A 24,330-nucleotide genomic window follows, 5' to 3' on the forward strand; every position below is an offset into this window, starting at 1 on the left:
TTTTTCTTTGTTAATTATTGTCATCTTAATCATGACAGAGTGTCCAAACGCACAGAAAGATGGCAGTTATTAAGGAGGAGACTGAAGACTTCAGGATTGAGGAAGTGTTCAGTATCAAACAAGAAGATATTGAGGAGCAAACAGGTTGGTTTTCATTCTCAATGCCTTTGATTCTTATTAAAACGTAATCATGTGTTGAATGACATGAAAGTGTAGTAGCATATAATCCTCAAACATTTAAGGTATGATGTCCAGCTTTTCTTCTGTAATGATTTTGCTCAGATTGTAAGTCGTGTAGTGTATTCCAGCCTTGAGAAGATCCTACTTCCAAGTTAAATATTGTTTTAACAGCCAAATTCAATGAACACGTTCACTTACAGTCTTAATCGTATTATGAATTAAAAAGTCATTATAATACAACCAAAGATGAGAAACTTATTTGAATACCAAATCTTTCGTTAATTTGTCACCTGACAGACGCAATGAATGAATGAATGAATGAGTTGTTCACAAATGACCTGTCACTTTCCAACAGAAAACACCTGCCTGAAATGACTTGTTTGTAGTCCAGCTATTAATGTCACCATATGAAACTTTTGCATAAATGTATAATGCCCATCAGCTGCTATTTTGGCTTGCTGTCTAACAAAAGTAGTTGTAAGGACAGGAAGATGCCTTAAAATTGATTACTACAGAGACAGACCCAATCCAATCCAGTGTTGACTTTGTATTATGGGAAGCCATCTCCTTGTCATTTCCGACTTACAACAAAAAACAGAGCAATGTTTAAAAGCTGCTGTGTGACAAGGTGTACAGCAAACAAGCTAAAAACCCCAGAACTTTTTTTATAAGCTGTCGACGGAAAAAACGAGCGTTTCAGGACACGAAATTTACTCTGAGAACCAAGGGCGTAGATTTGCTCTGGACATTGGTGGGGACCTATGACTAAAGCTCCTTATGTCCAGCTTCTTTTTTTGGCTGCCGCCATCCTCACATGTATGTCACCCAACACACCTTCTTGCACGTGAAAAAAAAATCCATTGCATTTGGCGCTGCTTGTATCTGAACGCAGCCATAGCCTCTCACATGATAGCAGGGAAAGGCACAGCCAATCAAAATGTTCAAATGTGTTTTGGGGGCGGGAGGACTCAAGGAGAGAACGTGATTTATCCCTTTCTGCGTGTCTAGGTTAATGTTGACAGCACAATTTTTTTTTTTTTTTAAGTGGATTAAATTATTGGTGGGGATATTTCAATGGTCGGAGGATATTGGTGGGGACACATCCCCTCCGTCCACCCTAAATCTACGCCCCTGCTGAGAACTGCATCCACTGGATGGAAACGTAATTGGCGACAGGAAACATGCATTATTTTTAACCAAGTCAAAGGATTATTTCACCACCCTATGTGAACCTGAGACGAGATACATTGAGAAACTAAATGTTATTAGTCTATGTCAGTGCCCCTTTTCCTTACTTTTGTTGGAGAAATGACCCAACTGAAAGGCCCAACGTGTAATGTGACGTGTTGCACTCTATTGTTTTTTTAAATCCTGTTTTTTAGGGTGATGAACAGTGTAAATATGACATGTGAGCATAATAGGTGCATTTTAAGACCAACAACATAAACGTGTCAATGGACATAAAACTGTGACTGATAATGGCTCATGGATGATGCTGTGTGAGTGTTAGGCTAAGTAATATAATGCAAATACTGTTTAATTTGTTGTGCGGAGAAGGAAACCAACTGTTTATGTTTGTAAACATTTTGCTTTTCCAGCATTTTAAGCCCAAGGTATACTTAATTTTTTACATGTACGTGAGGGACAGCGTACAGTGTGTATGATGCGAATTTCACCGTCAGAACCGTACTCGAGTACTGTACAATTGCCAATTGTTTCACAGTAGAAAACGAAATTAAGGAGACAAACAACAAAGTAGCAAAGACTGCAACAACAACAGATGCTCACATTGACGAGTGCTTGTTAGCGAGAGGATATAAGACAGACCAGCTTTGGTTTAAAAGGGTGCAAAAAATATCAGACATCAGTCATAACTTAATGTGGTCACTGGACATGGATGAAACTTTCTAGACCGCACACGTTTAGCCTACATTATTTCTGAATGTAAAAATAAAATGCGACGTGACATGGTCTTACAGGACTCATTTTTTTTTTCCTCTTCCATCTCAATTTTATATGAGTAGCATTTTTTTAAACAATGCAGCAAACATTTTAAATATCTTCAAAGCGTTAACAGATTTTTTTTTTCTTTTGTTTAGTAGCCTACATTTGGTTAAAATCTAGAAAAGACAATGCTCTATTGGCTGTGAAAAAGCGCAGCAGGTTAAGATACCTCTCTTACTGTATTATTATTATTACTATTATTATTTTACTAGGGCTTGGTGCACACTTAAAGTACATTACAGTTATTAAATTTATTTCCCTTTTAAATTTTCTGGATTCTGTTTTTTTCATTTTGTTTTCATTTTTCGAAACTGTTTTATTGGTTAAATAAAATTTTTCTTAATAAAAAGCATAGATTATAAAAAAGTATAACAGTATAAAAAAGTATAAAAGTATAATAAATTGAAATCATGAATCTTGCACAATTTAACAGCAATTTATTAAAAATTTTACATGCTCTATGAAATGTTAATTTTTTTCTCATATTCATTTATTTATATATATTATCTATAAAAGTGAATTAAATAAGTCTAAGGCTGAAGGAAAAGTAAATTCACGTCTGTACAGTTGAACTGTTGGAGAAGGAAGTTCAACACTCTTCAGCAATGAGAAAAATGAAGCACAAATGTTAGTTAATCAAAAGTCATTTTTGCTTATTATTATAGTTGAATTGGATCAACAAAGGTCAGCAGCAAAGACACTGGTTAATAAAACGGAATTAAATACATAAAGGAAACAAAAAATAACTAGCGTTACTTTTTTGAAAAAAAAAAAAATATAAAACAATTATCCTTTTTTCTTAAGAAATACTATGTTGTATATGGGTAGTTGACAAATAGGCAGTAAAAAAAACAACTTTTTTTTGAAAAAAGAAAAAAAAAAGCATACGTTTACAGCTCTGGTTTCAAACTCAATTCCTGGAGGGCCACAGCTCTGCGCATTCTAGTTCCAACCCTAATCAAACACACCTGATTCAGCTAATCAAGGTCTTAAGGATTACTAGAAACTCCAAGCAGGTGTGAGTTGGAGCTGGTTGGAGCTAAACTCTGCAGAGCTGCGGCCCTCCAGGAATTGAGTTTGAGACCTCTGGTATATGTAGTATGAAGTCTGATCTTTGAGGAAATATAAAGGGTCACTAACTTTGTCACTTTTTTTTTTTTACTGAACTGTACCATAAATTTGTCCTGTGGTGTGACAGCAAAAATTAAGAAAAAAAAATGAATGCGCTTTTTTGTTGACAAAGATGCGACACGGGTAGTGGAATAAGAAAAACATGCAAGGAGATGGGAGTAAAGTTCTTTTAGCTTGAGCAGCACATTTTTAGAATGCCTTTTCATGCATGAGATGTTGCAAGAGACGCGAGTGCAACAGTCAAACGCATTCATGTTTACATCAAAAAAACAAAGGAAAAGAAGCTCAAGCAAATAAAAAACCTCTGAAGAACTATTACTGTATGTCTGATATTACATGTTGCATCATGGTGACAGGCTGAAAGCTGCTGTTGTTTTTACAGATCATTTATAGTTAATAATAGTCTGCTGGTATAATGCCTTCAGTCAGTTGGAATTTGAATTACCTTGTGTAACAGATGTCTACTGAAGGGCGAGTTGTGATGAACCCAAGTGCAGTTTATTTACAACGAAGACACAAAAACATCATCTAAACAGACTTGACTTGAACAGACTTGATTTAGCAGAGCAGAATTAACTTGGCATGAACAGACAAACTCACCAACAGCAGGTTACACATGACGAGAGACAAGGGCAACATGAGGGCTATATATATGAAATAATTCAGTGAGGTACAAGATATGAAATAATTCAGTAAGGTCTTGTACCAATGAGGTACAAGACGCATGTCTAGAACAACCAATCAGGACATGAAACATTAAACAAAGGAACCAATAGCAGGATAACAAGAGGGCAAGGGAATCACATGAAAAGACAGGAACCATGATGCCCAAACAGCTCCAGACACAGCTCCAGATGCCCAAACAAACCCCAAAACCCAACAAGGCAGTGGTGCTGATTCGAAAAAGGGGGTGGGATGGAGGGCCATGCTTGTGAAGAGGAACAGGACTGGGATCATGACATGGAGTGTGGAACACTGGGCAAGACCATGAGTCATGGCCCTGGGGCAAGGGCAGGTCTAAACCATTGAGCAGAGGTGAGCCTGGATCATAGAGCACTGGAGGACCTGGGCCATGGCAGACAGTGGAACAATGGAGGTCCTAGGCCTTGGATCAGAGGCAAACAGTGGAACAATAGTGGACCTGGGCCATCGAACAGAGGCAGACAGTGAAACCATGGAGCAGAAGTTCACCAGGTCAGATCCAGAGGAGCAGAGAGCCATGGTGGAGCAGGCAGAGCAGGGAGCCATGGTGGAGCAGAGACATGGACCGTGACAGAGCAGGCAGAGAATTCTTGAGCAGCCTCCATAGCCGCAACATGACAGGCAGAATGTTCATAAACTGCCTCTTTGGTCATGACAGGGCAGACTCTGGGTTAATGAACGGCTTCCATGGCCATGACAGGACAGGCAAAAAGTTCATGAATGGCCTCCATGGCCGCAGCAGGACAGGCAGTGAATTAATAAATGGTCTCCATGGCCGTGACTTGACAGACAGTGAGTTCATGAACAGTCTACATGGGCATGACAGGATAGACTGTGAGTTCATGAGTGGGCACCACCACCTTGGGAGGTTCTACAGTGGACGAGACTCTTCAGGAGGTTCTGCAGTGGAAGCTGGCACCGCTGGAGGCACTGGAGCGGATTCATGAACAGGAGAGGCCTCTGGGACAGACTTGTGAAAAGTCCACACACTCAAAATGGCAACCACAATCACGGGCAGCGCAGTACACAGAGGGAGCCCTGCCAGACCTGAGAATGTAGTGACCACTGGGATGCCAACTGCTCGCACTGACATCAGTGGTGGGTCCATCACACTGGTAATCAGTCTCATTAGTCCTGGCCCAAGCTCTGTATCCACAGGAGCTTGGTTACTATATTCTCTCCCAAAAAATTCCATAGGGAAAACTTGGTATGGTATCCGTGGCATGGCGAGACTCTGGCAAGGTGGCCATGGCGTGACAAGGCTCTGGAGTGGTGGCCATCTTGGCCGGGGCATGGCAATCATCTTACAAAGAGCCTCTTGAGTGGTGGTGATTTTGTGAAAAGGCTGTTGAGAGGCAGCCATCTTGTGAGTAGATCCTGGCTTGGCAGACATGACATGAGCAGGTCCAGGAGTTGCTGGCATGACGTGAAAAGGCCCTGGATAAACAGGCATGACATGAACAGGCTTTAGCTTGGCAGGCATGACATGAGCAATTCCAGTCATGATGTGCAAATACTCTAGTGTGGCAGATACTGGAGGATAGCAGGATTCCTTATCAGCAGGTTTTTCTCAAGAGATGGTAAAATTCTCATTAAGTGACTCTCACAACAGGTTTAGAGAGCACGTTCATGTACTCATATATTGAGCTAAAAGAGGCTGAAAACACTGCAAATATCACGCACACTTCAGTATGAGTGTAGTAGACAAATCGTGCGCCTGTTCATTCACAGAGACACAAAGAACAGGCAGGATTTTAATTAAAATTTGGTGGCTTAATCACAGACACTTTTCATTTATCTGACCCAAATTTGGCAGATTTCATAACACTTTGAGTTATACTATTGATTCTGTTTCATAACTGAATTACACAATTCTGTTCGTGTTTTCCACATGACGGAAATCATAGGACCCTACCTTTACCGATCCCGTCCTCCCCCCTCCCACTTCATTTCCTATCAAACACAAAAGCAAAATGCCAAAAAAAGTGGAAATTAAGTGGAAATAAGGTTAGAAAGCATGAGGCTCGCTGTGTCAGAATGCCATTCTTTTAGTCAAGTCCAAAGCAATTTGCAACCCACAGTAACACTTTATGACGTCTCAGATAGTCTGATGGCAGATAAAAGTAAACAGTATATAACTGATTTTGAGTGATTTGGGACAATCATACATGCTAAACATGGAAGCTAGAATATGTGTGACGTGCTAGAACAGATCTCACTAGTTCTTGAGTGTCTTCTTTTTCTTTCAATGTCACTAAACAAATGTACTTGAAGGTGCATACCGCCACCTACTGCATGACTGTTGAGTGACATCTGCTGTAAAATAAAGGATCAGGGTTGGGCTGGCCGGTACAATTACTTAAAAAAATGCTGAAAATTACATGCTACACCACTTTCAGAAGCTTAGTGTGTATAAGGATGTATAACACATGTTGTTGGTTATGATGTTTTATATGTTTAAAAAGTTATTGATGTCTGTTTGGTTTTTTTTGCCTTAGACCCACCAGCGTTTAAAGTGGAGAATGAAGTACTGAATGAAATGGAAGAGAAAGATCAGTATGAGAACCATCATGATTTCATAACTGAAGAAAAATCTTTCCATTGCTCACAGACTAAAAAGACTTTTTCGCAAAAAAGAGTTAAAGCGTTGAAAAAAAATTGTTTCATCTGCTTTCAGTGTGGAAAGCGTTTTAGTCAACATGGAAACCTTAAAGCCCACATGAGAATTCACAAAGGAAAGGACCCTTTCACCTGCCCTCAGTGTGGAGTAAGTTTCACTCAGAAAGGAAGCCTTAACAGGCATATGAGAAATCACACTGGAGAGAAACCTTACTCATGCCAGCAGTGTGGAGTAAGTTTCACTCAAAAAGTGATTCTCAGTAAGCACATGAGGAGACACACTGGGGAAAAGCCTTACATATGCCATCAATGTGGAAAGTGTTATGATCAAAATGAAAAGCTTGAAACACACATGAGAACTCACACTGGAGAAAACCCATTCACCTGCCAACAGTGTGGACAGAGTTTCACTCTAAAAGGAAATCTTAACAGGCATATGAGAATTCACACAGGAGAAAAACCTTACGCATGCCCTCAGTGTGGAAAGGGATTTCATCAACATGGAAACCTGAAAATTCACATGAAAAATCATACAGGCGAAAAGCCTTTTACCAGCAAACAGTGTGGAAAACATTTTAAGCGAAAAGCAAACCTTAATTACCACATAAGATTACACACAGGAAAAAGCCTTTTCACCTGCCCTCAGTGTGGAATAAGTTTCACTCAGAAAGGAAGCCTTAACAGGCATATGAGAATTCACACTGGAGAGAAACCTTTTACCTGCCAACAGTGTGGAGTAAGTTTCACTCAAAAAGTGATTCTCAGTAAGCACATGAGAAGACACAATGGGGAAAGGCCTTACACATGCCATCAGTGTGGAAAGTGTTTTGATCAAAATGAAAAGCTTGAAACGCACCTGAGAATCCACACGGGAGAAAACCCATTCACCTGCCAACAGTGTGGAAAGACTTTCACTCAAAAAGGAAGCCTTAACAGGCACATGAGAATTCACACGGGAGAGAAACCTTACTCATGCCCTCAGTGTGGAAAGAGTTTTCATCAACATGTAAATCTTAAAGTCCACATGATAGTTCACACTGGAGAAAAGCCTTTTACCTGCCAAAAGTGTGGAAAAAGTTTCGGTCAGAATGAAAAGCTTAAAATCCACATGAGAATTCACACTTGAGAAAACCCGTTCACCTGCCAACAGTGTGGAGTAAGTCTCAGTAAGAAAAGGACTCTCAATAGGCAGTTCACACCAGAGAGAAGCCTTATACATACTCTCAGTGTGGAAAGAGTTTTGATCAACATGGAAACCTTAAACTCCACCTGAGTATTCATACAGAAGATAGGCCTTTTACCTGCCAACAGTGTGGAAAATGTTTCAAATGAAAAGTAAGCCTTGATTACCACATGATAATACACACTGAACTTTCAGTCAAAAAGGAAGCTTTAATGGACATATAAGAATTCAGTCTGGAGAGAAACCTTACTCATGCCGTCATGTGGAAAGAGATTTGATCAACATGGAAATCCTTAAAGTTCACATGAGAATTCACATTGGAGAAAAGCCTTTCACCAGCCAACAGTGTGAGTTATTTAGTAAGTTTATTTAAAAAAGGGATTCTCAATAGGCACATGAAAATTCACACCAGGGAGAAAGTTTCAGTCAATATACAAACCTCAAAGTTCAGATGAGAAGTCATACTTGAGAGACCTCTTACTTGCCAAGCATGTGGAAGTTTTGCAGAAGTTTCTTTGAAAATGAATCCATATCTGGCTCACGAGAATTCAGAGCAGAGAGAAGCTGTTTACATGGGATCAGTGTGGATAGAGTTTCAGATAAACCTAACCCTTAAGCTCAGTATGGGAAGAGTTTCAAGCTTAAAGAAGGAATTACATCAAAGATACCTTAAATGTGGTGAGCTATTCATTGTGGCAAAAGTTTAACAATAAATTAAAAAAAAAAAAACAATTTCAGGAATCATACATTCCGGAGGAAGACAATTTAAGATGTGCAAATGTGAGACCCTATTTGAAAAAAACTTTAATAAATTCCTAAAATCTTCGGTGGGTTGAATATTTCTTTTTGCAGCTGTTGTGCATATACTATGTGCGATTGGGTCTTGCTCTCTCTTTTTTTCAGTTCTTTTATTTTGAGAATTGTAAATATGTACCCCCTTCTGGTTATTGAATTTGATTCTCCCGAAAAAGACCACACACAGGCAGTTTGCTGAGTTCATCCATGTTTTGTATTTATTAGAAAGACTTAAGATATATGAGAAAACACCAGACAGACATGAATCGATGCTCTCATCCAGTCACAAAACTATATATATGAGCATCATGAATGTACATGTTTGTGTTTTTGAGAAAACAATGTTTTTGTGTGGTTAGTGAAAAACTAAAATTATTTCAGTCACTGAAATAAGGCTATAAAACACATTCAGAACATTTGTTCATAAGACTTTTGAGAACTGGATGTGGTAAACTAGTGTTTTTGAAACAAAATAATGTGAAAATCAATGCAAGTCATGTTTTGTGTTAGAAAGGCCACATGCGAGGGAGTGACAATGACCATGAATATGTAGTGATTCACACCTGAGAGACAAAGGGCCTTCCATAATGGCCCATCAATATGAATGTGACTGAGGCAGGTAAGAGAGAGTAATTTTAATAATTTTTTTATTATTTGTATTTTTTACAACACCGTATAATAAAAATATACACAGTGTAGGTCAAGGACACATAATTAAACACTGATCTGAACACTGAGACTTGGAACAGTAACACACCTTTGCACCAAACATTCGTAGATATAACACTTTTATATCTTGTGGCTAAACATGTTACAAAACACTAAACAAACATCCTGGCATTGTGGGACATTTAATCAGTGAAATGACACATTTCATAATGTTTCACTTGATTTCATACATTTAGTCAGGAATTAAAGTTTGAGTCTAAGTAGTAAAATGTGTACAAGTTGTCACAATAACAACAGATGCAAGTAATCATAATGATATCCTCATCTGGATGAAGCTGTGTTCTTCTGAGGTAAATTCTGGGTTATTCCTTTTAACTCGTCTTCTTCCAGAAACAAAAAGTTGCCAGGATGAACTCTGTACGATGAACGTTTGTTTACGAAGGTGATGTGGGCATTTACAAGTCGCATGCCTCACATGGTTGTTTAAAATGTGAAAAGCGTGATCAGCTTATGGGCGTGATCGTGTTAGAGATAATGAGTTTTTCGTGGTCATTAAGAAAATACAAGACATAACGCAGCGGTGCAGGCTTTGACCCCAGAGGGTTAACAATACTTAAATTTTATTGATAAATGGGGTTGGTTTCCCAAGATTTTGTTATTCAGAGGGAAATGTTTTTGCTTGCTTGGAGATCATGTTGGTGAGATATGGATTTGAATTTAATAATGTTTAAACAATGTCCTGCAGTAATAGCAGGGATGCAAAAGTAAGTAGATTAAAAAAAAGAACATAGTGCAGGTTGGGGGCATGTTCTGTACAGATTTTTTTTTTTAAATATACTTTTTACATATATTTTTATTACTTTATAGATTCAAAATTACAAACAGTTTGGAAAGTAGGAACGGAAAGGATGTGTTGCCAAGTATGGTGACCCATACTTGGAATTTGTGCTCTGCATTTAACCCATGCAAGTGCACACACATTCGCATTTAGTCATTTTGCAGACGCTTTTGGCTTACAAATTAGGAAAAAGAAAGCAATCAAAATTAACAAAAGAGAAATGATATGTAAATACTATGACAAGTCTCAGTTAGCTTAATACAGTACACATAGCAAGGTTTTTTTAAATTATACAATAAATAAAAAGAAAACCGAATAGAAAAGGAATAGAGCAAGCTAGTGTCAGAGTGTCAAGAATATGGACCTGTCTTGTTGTGTTTCCACCCGTTTCTGTTCCCGTGTACCTGTATATGGTCATGTTCCTGTCCTCGTTTAGTCTAATTGGTTATACTATGCACCTGTGTTCCCCTGATTACCCCATGCATTTAAGTTCCTGTCTGTGTGGTCCTCTTTTGTCGGGTCTACAAGTTATGTTCATATGTCATCTCTGGAGAGCCAGAGCCATCACTGCAAGCGACAGAGCCGAGGATCGCCATGAAGCCAGAGTTACACGTGCCGTCTCGGGTGCGAGAGTTGGCTACAATGCCCACCATGAGGGAGAATGCCGTGCAGAGTGAAATCGCAGAGAGTAAGTGGTCAATGGATCTGGGTACAAGGAAAGCAGAGAAGGATCTTATTGATTGCTATGCTGACCTGCCCCCTCTCCTCTCTCCTTCTTCGGAGCCCTCTGTCACCTCTGTTCCCACGTCCAGCCCAGAGGGGGCCTCCCGTTCCTGAGTTTAGCCCAGAGAGGGCTCCTGTTCCTGAGTTCAGCCCAAAGAGGGTTTCGGTTCCCAAGGGCAGTCCTAAGAGCCTGGAAGATCACAAATAAGTCCACTCCTGCCTCATCCTTCACTATCGTCTGGCAGCCCTTCTACCCACCATCTGTGGTGGGCTCGCTGTGGGTCTGCCAGTCTCCATCGCCGTCATGGCTGGAGGATCCCCTGTCTCCGCTTCCAGCCTCTGAGTCCAGGACTCCGCTTCGGCCCGTCGACCCAGCATCTCCACCGTGGCTCCTAGCTCCCTCCTCTCCTCTGTGGCCCAGCAGTCCGCTTTATCCGCCCGGGCTCCCTCATCCTTCTGGCTCCGTCAGGCTCCTCTACCCCCTCGGATTCACCTGGGTCCTCTGACGTTCTGGCTCCACTGCGGCCTGTCAGATCCACACCTCTGCGTCGGTTACTGGAGCTATTTGTTCCACCTCAGCCCTCCGGATCCTCCTTATCACTCCGGCTCATCAGTTCTCCCTCTCCGCCTCAGGCTCTTCTGTCACCTGGAGTCATCAGTCCTTCCTCCTTCATGGCTCCTCCCTCTATCGGCTCCACCATGGGTTGTCATCATGGCTGTGGCCTGGGTCCCGCCTGGCTCCTCCTGCTCCATGTCCCTCCTGTTGACAAGTAAAATCTGAGTTATTTGCACGTAAAACAGATTGTTGTTAGTTAAGCGTGTAATTCCAATCATTCGTAAAAAGGGCACTCATGCACACTCATTCACAATTGACATAATCCCCGCCTATTAATAACAGCTACGCAAATTGTCCAAGAATGCAGTGAAATATTCTGGTGTGATTTCTCAGGTTTGACACCAGCATATTGCATAAATGTAAAAAAGACTAATAGGCCATATGCCTAACAATAAATATTCAATAACATGTGTCCACCAGAGTTTTTAGCCAGATAGGAAAAATGTCAAGCAAACAATCAGCTGGTGGCGCTTGAAAACACTTTGGTTTTTCCAGGCTTTAGTTGGTATGATTTGGAATATCCACGGGAGCAACGTATTACTAGTATCTCATTTTTAAGAATTTTACTAAAATTTGAATAAATAAAATAAACTTCTCAGGCACCCGGTCCGGGACATGCTGTCGATGATCCTTAAATATTTTTGTGAAGATTTGTCAAATGGTTCAAAAGATATTGCAATTTATGACAAATTTCAAAATGGCAGACACATGGTTCAGCTGATCCTGGCAAAATCAATATCGTGCATGATCCAAGGAATCCACAGACACCAATATTATGATTTTTTGACCAACTGTTCAAAAGTTTTTCATACCTCATGATCCGTAGGTGGCACGGTTCCCAAATTTGGCATGATCCCTCAGTTCGTAGTGTTGATGAAGCATACCAAGTTTATTTTCAATTGATGAAAATTTAGCCAAGATATAGCCACTAATCCAATTTTGGGTCAACTTCATTAAATTTGTGACATCATCATTTTTGAACAAAGATAACGAAAATGAAAGTTTTCGATTTTGGGAAGAATTTAATCAATTTTGAAGGAGTAGCAAAAAACCTGAATACTGTATTTTTCAAAATGGTCACTACTGTAATGGGTGGAGTCTTAAAATAAGCTATTGAATGGGATCAGCAAAAAGAGAGGAATTAGGTGTACTGTTTTTTTTTTCTTTTCTTTTTTTCTAGAACAAAGGGTTCAAGAGTTACTCCCATTTCAATGTTGAATTTTTGAACTGGTGGTGGCACTATACTGTTTATCCTAGAGACCAAAAATTTGGTCAGATCACTATTCATGGCCATCACTACAATTTTGCCAAATTTTATAATTTTCCTATGTTTTGTTCATAGGACTGCCACAGACATTCTATGGAATAAAGAACATTCAAAGAATAGAGGAGCAAATAAGGTAGTTTTTTTTTTTTTAAAGAATAGAATTAGAATAGAGAGTGCTAGAGTTAGAGGGTCAAATAAAGATGGAAGAGATGTGTTTTTAGCCGATTCTTGAAGATGGCTAAGGACTCAGCTGCTCAGATTGAGTTGGGCAGGTCCATCCACTAGGAGGTAACATTTAAGGTAAAAGTGATTTTGTGCTTCTTTGGTATGGCACAATAATGTGCCGTTCTCTTGGTAATGTGAACAGGATGTGAGATTCTGGCACGCCCAATCTGTCCCCACTGGAGACCCGGCTGGCTTTGATTATAGGAGAAACCAGTGTGTGAGAAGGAAGGAGACACAGACATGGGAAACACGGTGCATGAGAACAATTAAACAAAATATAAATATCACAGTAGCTTATTATGTCCTTGTTCTTCCAGAGAGGAGAGTAATTCATGTTGGGACGGGGGTTGTGGGTCAGGATCCTCGTGCTGGTGGTAAGGGACGTTGTGAGGAAGAAGGAGACCATTCCTCTGTGCCATGCAGTAGCGTGTTTACCCACCACACAAAGCATGCAATTGTGTGGGGCCCCGCAGTTGGTAAAATCAGGTTCCGCATCGGGATAGCGTGGTTTCGCCTAGTTGGCCTTTGTAATGTTGGGCCCAATTCAGCACACAGATCCAAGAGCATGGCTCTAGGGAGCCAAAATCGAGACAATCTTCTTGGTCTCTAATTACACTTTCCCCAATTAGACACAACTGAACCAGCTAATCATGCTCTTACTAGACATGCTAGAAACTTCCTGGCAGGTGTATTGTGGCTAGTTAGAGCTAAACTCTGCAGGACACCGGCCCTCCAGGACCGAGTTTGAGCACTCCTTCTTCTGCGTCTTGTCCCTGAACATTGTAAGTCTCTGGCTTTGTTTGCTTTACTATGACTCCAGGAACCCATGTGTTCCCCTGACCTCTCCACAGCCCTTTGGTCATGATAGAACTTTTGCAGGCATTGCTTCCTGCGAACAGCAACAGTGACGTCCAGCCGAGTGTGCATATGTCTGTTAAGAAAAAGATCTGAAGTGCTCCACTACTAGTGCATGAATATGCTCTGATAGGGCAGCTGCGCACACATCAGTTGTTTCAGGCCGGGGAAAGAAGTAAAAGGCCATCTCCATTACTGTGTTTCTCTGAGGAACAGTACTCAATGTGGGAGTCATAAGCAGAAAGGATGATTGCCCATCTTTGAATTCCGGCTGCTTCCAATGGTTAGTAGGCTTTTATGCTCTCCAAGCAAAGTCAAAAAAGGTTTATGGTCAGTTACCAACTTGAATTTTCTTCCTCACAGGTACTGGTGGATTTTTTTACTCCAAAAATGAGCGCCAATCCCTCTAGGGCTGCACGATTAATCGCACGATATTGTGAGGCGAATGCGATTTTGAGCGCGATTTGGCGTAGCTTGTCAGTGATTTACGGCTCTGTGTATTAATTGCCGCTCCAGCTGAACGCATGTGATGGAGCTTTACTACTAATCAAAGTACCGGCTTCACTGACTAAGCGCACCTCACAATATCGTGCGATTAATCGTGCAGCCCTAAACCCCTCTATTTTAATTTGTGAATATTTTTTTCAGCAGGTGCCAGTGTTTGTGAGGTGTAAGCAATGGGGCGTCCTCTCCAGTGGGCTCCAGTGTGTTGCAAAACAGCTCCGATCCCATATAAAGAAGAATCACAAGCTAAGATGAGTCCTAGACTTGGATCATAGTTTAACAGAACCTTTTAGTTTGTCAGCAAGTCTTTACATTTTTCAAAGGCTCTTTGCTCTGACTGCTTCCATTCCCATGGCACGTTATCCCTCATCAGTATGTAGAGGGGGGTAGCCATGGTACTCTGGTTGGGCAAAAAGCAGTCATAGTAATTGACCAACCCCAAAAAAGCTCTCAGATCCTTAACACAGGTGGGTGCTGGTGCATCCTTGATTGCGGCAACTTTGCTTGGAGATGGATGAATGTCCCAGATACTCAATTTTTTATTTTTCCAAATTCACATTTTGACATTTTTACTCTCAAGCCGTTCTCCTGCATGTTGTCCGTGGATGACCGATTCATCCAGAACTTGGATGACAAAGTTACAAAAATTACAGAATAAATTGATAAGATTAGTTTTAGGTTTACAATGTTTTAGTCATGTGGGTAATACACCCTTTCAGCAGCTTGGTTGGTTACCAATTGAAAGGAAACTAGTATTTCAGACACTATATGGGCAAAGGTTGTTTAAATATTCAGGCACAAAATAATGGAATATGCTGCCTCAGGATATCAAGGTACTAACAGATTGTGAGGGTTTCAGAATAAGATTAAAGAGACTGTTGTTAGATAGGATGTCTTAAATTGTATAAGGACTGGTTTGTAATTTTATTGGTGTGAGTAGAGTATTGATTAGGATTTTTTTATTCTCTCTTTTAAAGCAAAGACCACGATGGAAATAAGTTAAAAAAAAACTTTTTTTTGTGTTATCCTTGACAAGAAAGATGTAAAAGGGTATTGTTACTTTTTGATGTGTTACATAAACTGAACTCAACTCTTGGAGTCTTTGCAGCACTGCCTGTAGTCTCTGCAGATGTTCCTGCTCTGTTCCTCCAGTGACCACAAGGTCATCCAGATAAACAACCACATCAAGAACTCTCGTGAGATTCTCCATAATTCTTTGAAAAATGGAGGGTGCCAAACTGACACAGAAAGACAGTCAATTGATGGTTAGCAACTCTCTGGACTCATCTTCAAGAAGACCCTGCTAATACGCGGAAGCCATGTCAATCTTGGAAAACATGGTACCTCCACTCAGTGTAGCCATCAACTCCTCAATCCATGGCAGTGGATAAATCTCTGTAGTGGCTGCTTGATTCACAGTTAATTCGTAGTGTCCACACTATGGCTGTCACAATATTAGATTTTTCACACCATGGTAATTGTGGCCAAAAAAATTCACGAAATTGATATATCGCGATGTCTACACAAACCTTGGGGAAAAAGTAATTAGTCAAATTAATTTTTTATTTAGTTTTTCTTTTTACCCAATGAACACAGGGATAGCGTTACTGATAAACACAGAGCATACGAATCTGGCTTTCTCCGTCTTTGAAGCTCCATAAGAAACAATAAGAGAGAACTGTCAAGTTCAACAGTATGATGAATAAATATTAACATCAAAACTGATACTTTAACCTGTTAACCTGCATACCCCCTTTTTAAGCTCTTTAACCCATAGATATAAATACACATAACCTACATTTGCACACTGCAACCAGCTTAACATTTTACAGAGTTTAATGTAGCATTGTGGTCCCTACATATTACTTTTTGGAGTGTGGAAAGAGCCTCTCACTCTACCGCTCGGACAACACGACTCTTCTCGGATTAGATGCGCACATTGCATCTTCTTGTTTGACAGGTGTCAACGTTAAGGCACAACACTGCCACCTGGCAGGTCAACCAGGTACTGGCGCTGGAGTATTTACATGTCGTTTTAACATAAGAGTTAATATTGTCAATATTGCGACACCCCTAGTCCACACAATCTTATAGTTTTGTCTTTTTTACCACTGGCACAATGGGTGCCGCACATTCACTGTGTTTCACAGGCATGATTATACCAGCCTTCTCCAACTAATTCTGCATTAACTTGAGCTTTTATTGAAAAAGCTAGTGGAGATTTACAGAAACACAGAGGAATTTTAGGATTAAGCTGTATCCTTGCCTTAAAGGAGAAGTCCACTTCCAGGACAACAATTTACAAATAATTTACTCACTCCCTTGTCATCCAAGATGTTCATGTCTTTCTGTCTTCAGTCGTTAAGAAATTATAGTTTTTGAAGAAAACATTTCAGGATTTTTCTCCATATAATGGACTTCATTGGTGCCCCGATTTTGAACTTCCAAAATGTAGTTTAACTGCAGCGTCGAAGGGCTCTAAACGATCCCAGCCGAGGAAGAAGGGTCACATCTAGCGAAACAATCAGTCATTTTTTTTTTTCGGAAAATAAAAATTTGTATACTTTTTAAGCACCAAAGCTTGTGTAGCACAAGCTCTGGGATGCACATCCATGACGCTACGTTCTATTGAATAATGTCGAAAGGTCACGTCGAATGTAGGCGGAACTACAGACCCAGTGTTTACAAAGCGAACGTGCAAAGACTAAGGAAGTGCAAGTAAGTCAAACGCTGTTTACAAACAAAAAGGTACAATGATGTCGGAAGATTCTTAAGTTGTAGGAAAAAATGAGATGGAGTTATTCACCATACTCTACCTTTTTGGGCCAGAGTACACAGCCGATGAACTTAGATGTGATTCGTAGCACCATGGACACACATCACATAGCTTTTGTGCTTAAAAAGTATGCAAGTTTTTATTTTCCAAAAAAAATGACAGATCGTTTCGCTATAAGATCCTCCTTCTTCGACTGGGATCGTTTAGAGCCTTTGAAGCTGCATTTAAACTACATTTTGGAAGTTCAAATTCGGGGCACCAATGAAAACCATTATATGGAGAAAAATGCTGAAAAGTTTTCCTCAAAAACCATAATTTCTTTACGACTGAAGACAGAAAGACATGAATGTCTTGGATGACAAGGGGGTGAGTACATTATTTGTAAATTGTTGTTCTGGATGTGGACTTCTCCTTTAAGCCCACAGAGTGTGCCTAGTTCTTCTTTCAACACCTCGGAGCACAACTTCAGCACCTCTTCGATGGACTTAGCTTGATGCACTTGCCTGACTTGTGTAATTTTCTTCCAATTCAATTTAAATTTTTGCAGCCAATTCCTTCCACACAACAAAGGCATTTCCCCTTTTACTACAATTAAGGGTAGTGATTCACTTTGGCCATCACAGCTCACTTTTGCTTGAAACTGTCCCAACACAAGCATAATCTCTCCTGTGTAAGTTTTCAGCTTGACACTTGTGACCTCCAGTGGTTCAGTTGAGAACGCAGCTTGAAATTGTTTCTGAGACATAATAATTACGCCCGGGCCAGTATCAGTTTTCATCGTAATTTTCTTGTCATTTACATTAAACGTCTCTGTGAATGACTTTTTTGCATGGGCAATTCAGCTTCCTCTGCTGTTTTTTTTCTAACTTTCATATTTCCTCTGCAAGCTCTTGATATCCCTGGTGAAAAAAACAGCATATGCTGGTAGGTAGGTTTTGATGCTGGGATGCTGGTTAGGTAGGTTTTGATGCTGGTTTAAGCTGGTCCTTTGCTGGTTTTTGCTGGTCATGTTGCTGGTCAACGACCAGCATGAACCAGCAAAGGACCAGCTTAAACCAGCATCAAAACCTACCTAACCAGCATCCCAGCATCAAAACATACCTACCAGCATATGCTGGTTTTTTCACCAGGGATGGCCAGTTTTCCCGCAGTTATATCACTTTGCATCTTTGAAATGACATATCTGAGTGCTATGATTTTTGCCATAACATCTGTAGCACGTCTTTCCTCTTTGACTGAAAGGTCACACATCCACTTTTTGGGCTAGATCCATCTGGGACTCTCAAAGTCCAATCATAAAGTAGTGTTTGCCCCCGAAGCTGTATGGATTGAAATGATTATTTTCTAACAAAAGCACGTCAGTACATTTGTTATTCCACTTCCAAACCTTTGAGAGAAATGTATTTACATTTTACAGAAGTTTATGTTCTTAAAATTATTTGTTTGCTTTAGGTGTGTGTGAACACAAATGTAAAGTAAGATTATCATCTGTTGATGTTTCTGTCTCATTTTGGTTCTCATTCTTCCTGAATGGAGTGTGAATGCAATGGCTGAAGGTGTGACTTTTAGTCAAAATATTTCAAACCCACCAATATAGTTAAGGCAATTTAAAATTAAAAAAACAAAACAAAAAAAAACAAAAACATTTTAAGCAAATAAAGTTTAAATTTTATTTATTGATTTAATTTAAATTATTTATTACTTATAAATTAATTATATTTATTATTAAATTATTTATTGTCCTTATTTTCAGGGGAGAAACTGAGATTGGATTATATAGAGATTTAGTTCTATATAAATAAAATAGATCACTTAAATTTGATTTGGAAAGATTTAAATCTTAATCTTTCCAAACCTTTAATATGAAGACGATGAAAACTTCATCCTGGATATGTCACAAATGCTTTGTGAGCATGAAGACAAACCAGAAGCGTTCATTGGTATTGACAGCGTTCTTTGAATTAAACCTGCATCTTATTATTTGTATGATTCCAGTGGACCAGACTTTTTTTTTAATCTGACGACGTGACGTCACAAGGCTGCGCCGCGCTCCTGCATCTGTGATTGATCTGAGGAAAGGTTTGTGTTTTCATTCATTTAAAGTATTTACATCATTACAAGCCGTAGTGACCTATGACATACATTAACTATTGCTTATGTTACTATCGTAACACTATTATTAAAGAACGTTTTCTCTTGTAAGCGCATCCAAAGACGAGTAACGGGAAAGTTGCGTCTCATTTTGCTCTGTATAGATCGTGAATCAGTTTAATAAACACGAATTCGGTCACTGGCAAGTAGTGATGGAGAAACGGAGCTTTTTAAAAACGATACTGAAACCGTTTCGCTGCAAAATGATAATCGCTGAACGTCTACTAGTCAAAACAGTGTGAATGCAACGACGACAACAAAATGTGTAAGAAGTTCCCTATCAAGTTCACTTTCTACAGAATTGGTCTAAAGTAAGAGTTGGAAATGTCTATATAAAGTGTGTATTTTTGAAAATAAATAAATAGATTGTATGTATGCAAATTGCATAATATTCAAGGTACATATTTCTAGTAATTGTAAATTTCTATATTGTATTTTCAGAAAGTTTTGGAATATTTGTCCTCTCCCCAAATTAGTTACTACTGAAACATAGTAATAATAACTTAACTGGAAGTGTTATATTGACCTGCTAAGATTTTGCTTACATCTACATTGTTAAAATATATTTCTTTGCTATTTTATAAAAAAAAATCTGAGGTAAATCAATAAGTTACATTTTTAACAATATTTCAAATGGAATTTATGACATTTGTTGTATTTCAAATCCAGTTACTCTTTTTAAAAGGCAAAAGATTGATCAAACTGATTTTAAAGTTATGGATTTATTAGTGTGAATATACATTGGACCAAAAACTATCATAACATCTTAGCGGATAATTCAGTTTACTTTATTATTGACAAAACATCCCAAGTTTTAGTAGTGACATTTGGTATCAACGACATCACATAACAGAATTTTAACTTGCATACTAAAACACTACTAAAATAAAAAAACAAAACAAAACATAACTATACCAAAATTATGTTTATTTCCCCCAAATATGAGGAGTATGTGTTCCCTTTTGTCACTACAGAAACAATGATGACATGTTTTGGTTGTGACTGTTACACTAGTGACAATTTTATGGTATAACACCCACAAAAACTTAAACAGTGTTCGGTAGTGTTTTTTTTTTTTTTTTTTTTTTTTTTTTTTTTTTAAGAGTTTTGAACACATTTGCCTCAAAATGATGGGATCTGTCTACTCACGCCTTGTAGCTACGAAAGAGAGTGACAGGAATATTTTCTGATCGTATATTTATGGGTCTAGTTAAAATTAGTGGACTAAAACATTTTGGTAGTGGCATGAAAATGTGAGACATTTTTTTTTTTTTTACATAAAATTTTATAATTTACAAAGAAAATATAAAATAAATAAATTTTTTTTGAACTGCACTTTTATAAAGAAAAAGTACTTTTAAAATCAACAATGGAATAAAATGCAAAAATTATTTTATATAATTTTCATAAGTTTATATTTATAAGTTAGGGTTCAGGACAGCCACCTCTCAATTGAAAGTACCCACTAAAATATATATATATGTATGTATGTATGTATGTATGTATGTATATTTTTTGTAGGTTTCAATAGATAATAGATAAAAGATACAAGAAACATCTAAGAATTTGTAATGCTTTTTAGATGTGTTTTTTAGTTGTGGGACAGCAGTTCGCACCAATTCTGTAGAATGACTCAAAACAGTGTAAATGCAACAATAACAACAAACACGTGTAAAAAGAAAACACGTGACAAACACGTGACTCTCTTACCAGTGTGCTGATTAAGATGCACACAGAATTTAGTTTGCTTTTTTTTATTTTTGTTAATTATTCTCATCTTAATCATGACAGAGTGTCCAGACGCACAGAAAGATGGCAGTTATTAAGGAGGAGACTGAAGACTTCAAGATTGAAGAGGTGTTCAGTATCAAACAAGAAGATTTCGAGCAACAAACAGGTTGGTTTTCATTCCCAATGCATCTGATTCTTATTAAAATGAGTTTGTTTGACACAAAACTGTAGTAGTGTATAATCCTCAGTCATTTAGTCATTTTCTCCTGTAAAGGTTTACAAAGTAGATGTAATTCATGAACACTTTGGAATACAGATCTAAGGTTGGTCTCTTTTTACAGAAGACAGTCAGCAGATTTAGGCAGAAGTGGATTTTTTTCCAAATGCACTGAGATGAAATTATATTTATATAAAATACATATTTTACATAGCAGGTTTTGTCCTAAATTTGATATGAAATTGAAGCCTCAGTAAATGATGTTCCAAATTTGAAGTTGATATGAAAAAAAAATGAGGTTCCTGTGAAAGTTTGTTTAGGGCGGTATACCACAAACGGCCACTGGGTGCCATCCAAACTCCATAGAATTTTTTTAAAACGCATTTTTCTGTCACAAACAGGTGGGACAGTGACAGTTTAAGGGTTAAAGACATAGTTCACCCAAAAATTAAAATTGCCCCTTGATTTACTAGCCCTTAAGCCACTCTAGGTGTATATGATTTTTTTTTTCTTTTAGACGATTACAATCAGAGATACACTGCAAAAAAAAAAAAAAAAAATAGACTGCTAAAATGCTACAATAAAAACCCATTGTTGGTTAATGGTAAGTTCGCCTACTATATATGGTGGAAAACTGTATTGGGCATTACGTGTAATATTATGGTACTATACAGTTTTTGGAAGCGAAAACGAATGTATAATTTACAGTGAAAAATTTTGAATTTGTATTACCTTGACACTTGAGATTTGCATTTTCTACTACATTTTACTCGATGCATCTTTTCTGCAAAGATATTTAACAGGTGATTTGTGTAACATCTACATCATATTGATAACCATGTGTGCTGCCCTTGGAATAGAATTTTTCTAAAAAGGGGTCATCAGATGCAAAGTTCACTTTTACATGTTGTTTGAACATTAATGTGTGTTGGCAGTGTATGTACAAATCTACCCTATGATGATAAAAGTGCAGTGGTTTTTAATTAATCTATAAAAATAATATTCCCTTTTTCAAATCGAGCCATTCTCAGATGCCTGTCGTTGTTGCGTCACACCGACAGAGGCCGCTCCCATGATAGTTGATTGACATGAGCGATTTACCTCAGATCAGCTGTCACAGTCCACCCTCTTTGCTTTGATGCCAGAGCAGGAATGTAAGTTAGTCAAGAATATCTCAGATTGAGTGATTGAGGTGTTGTGTTGCTGGTTGTAATAATGAACATAGTGGTCGTCATTTACTCCTGACATCTGAGCAGCTGAAGATCCAGTGGATTACGTTTGTTTGTGAAGGGAATGCACCTCCCGATCTACATATATCCGTCTATGTTCGCGCGACTCATTCGTGATCCAGCTTCACTTACAGCAGAAGTGAGTTTAAGTTTTTTTTTTTTTTTTTTTTTTTTTTAATGAATCTTTCGCCTTTCGTAGTAATGTGCTAGTTAGCAAGTTTAGCGGCTAAATGCAGCTAAAGTAAACAGGCTTGTCACTCCACAGAGAGAAGAGAGGGGCGGGGCAAGCAGAGCTCATTTCCATTTAAAGCAGCCTCAACCAGAATGGGATGATTTTTGCGGAGCTCATTTTGACAAGGTAAACAGGGTGTTGTTTTACACAACCACTGATAATTTTTAATCAAAGTATATTAGAGACTTTTCATTAAGACCCTAAAGAATCATATCAACTTGTGGAAAATGGGCATCCGATGACCCCTTCTAATATTTACTATTGTTCTTAAATATTTAATAACTTTTAAACCGCTAATCCAATCCAATATATTCATAGGCTCCATAGTAAACGTGATTACATCATCACATTTTGATCGTATTGATTCGTCAGAAAAAAACAGGAATGATTGTTGATGCTTAGTCCCACCCCCATGCCCAGATTGGTTCAAACTATCATCTATTCAACCAATAAACATAGGTCTTGGACCAGCAATTAGCATGTTTCTTTGTGAACTCAAAGTGAAAGTAAAATGTGTCGTGCACGCATGAAAACAAACACAAAATAACACACGACAGAGCACTTTGTCATAAAACAAACCAAAAACAAGGACGAAACAGTGGTATGTTTTTACTTGGCTATGCGCTGTCCCTCGATCCATTTGGCTGTTATATTATGTCAGTTATTCTTATATGGTTTATAAAGATCATTTGCACTATTTTTTTTTCTGTTGCACTGCTTGTATATTTGTTGCACAAGACCATTTGTGCAATTGTGTTCACTACTTTCTGCACCTGTTTGCGTTTGTTGTTCATACTCTGATTGAAAATTATATTTCTCTGAAAAAAAAACTTTTGTGTGTGTGTAACTGTTTTGTTATTATGTAACACTGTTTCTATTTACTTCCTGAGCATTTTTGAACACATCTATATTGTCAGCAAATGAAATAGACCCGTTTTTGACTAAAAATCACCTAAACAATATTGTAATAAATGGCTAAAACTTGCTTGGGGAATGTTATATGTAGACAAAGTTTTATTTGGATGTATAAAACACCTAAATACAACTTTCTAAAGAAAAAAAAATCTAAACTTGAGTTTCTGTCTGAGTACACAGTAGAAAACCTCCAATTGTTGCTTGCGATTTTCCTTCCTCCAGAATTTCTCTTCCTCAGTTCTTTCCATCTCAAAAACAAAGTATCATATCTTTACATTTATATTCATTATTATCTTGTGGGTCAGTGAAAATGCCACGTCACTTTGTCGACTGATATTTACATTTTCCTGCCAAATAAATTCTGGTAAATAATAATTGTTAGTAGGAATGCTATCAATGTATTGAATAATATATTTGTTTTTGTGGCTTAATATTTACAGGCACTTTTGATTTATCTGCCCAAAATTTGGCAGATTACGTAACATTGTTTTATACTGTATATTCTGTTTTTAGAACTGAATTCCGCAGTTCTCTCCATTTTCCGCATCGGAAATCATGGGGCCCTACCTTTTCCCAATCCTGTCTTTCCCCTTCTCACTTAGTTTTCTGTCAAAACGCTGTCCTATCAAACATAAAGGAAAAAAATAAATCTGAAATAAGGTGAGAAAGCATGAACCTCGCTCTGTCAGAATGCCATTCTTTTAGTCAAGTCCGAAGCACGATGCAACCCACAGTAACGCTTTATGACAACGTCTCAGTCTGATAGCA

At 38.4% G+C, this 24,330-nt stretch overlaps 1 protein-coding gene across 8 annotated transcripts in view; it reads left to right on the forward strand.

Annotated features, from left to right (window-relative positions):
• Positions 1-24,330, forward strand: part of LOC127163662 (gastrula zinc finger protein XlCGF8.2DB-like) — a 43,734-nt gene that overhangs the window by 16,810 nt on the left and 2,594 nt on the right. For 4 of the 8 annotated variants that reach the window (XM_051106963.1, XM_051106962.1, XM_051106965.1 and 1 more), the window contains exon 2: positions 39-144. In XM_051106963.1, the coding sequence (XP_050962920.1) occupies positions 60-144 (85 nt within the window). In that variant the 5' untranslated portion in view covers positions 39-59. Of the gene's footprint in view, positions 1-38; positions 145-6,515; positions 8,557-19,003; positions 19,167-21,029; positions 21,136-22,290; positions 22,555-22,680; positions 22,774-24,330 lie in introns of those variants that run through there. The other 4 variants (XR_007827517.1, XM_051106961.1, XM_051106959.1 and 1 more) reach the window with 3 other exon arrangements.

Source organism: Labeo rohita, chromosome 4 (assembly GCF_022985175.1).
Source record: "Labeo rohita strain BAU-BD-2019 chromosome 4, IGBB_LRoh.1.0, whole genome shotgun sequence".
NCBI classification, from domain to species: Eukaryota; Metazoa; Chordata; class Actinopteri; order Cypriniformes; family Cyprinidae; genus Labeo; species Labeo rohita.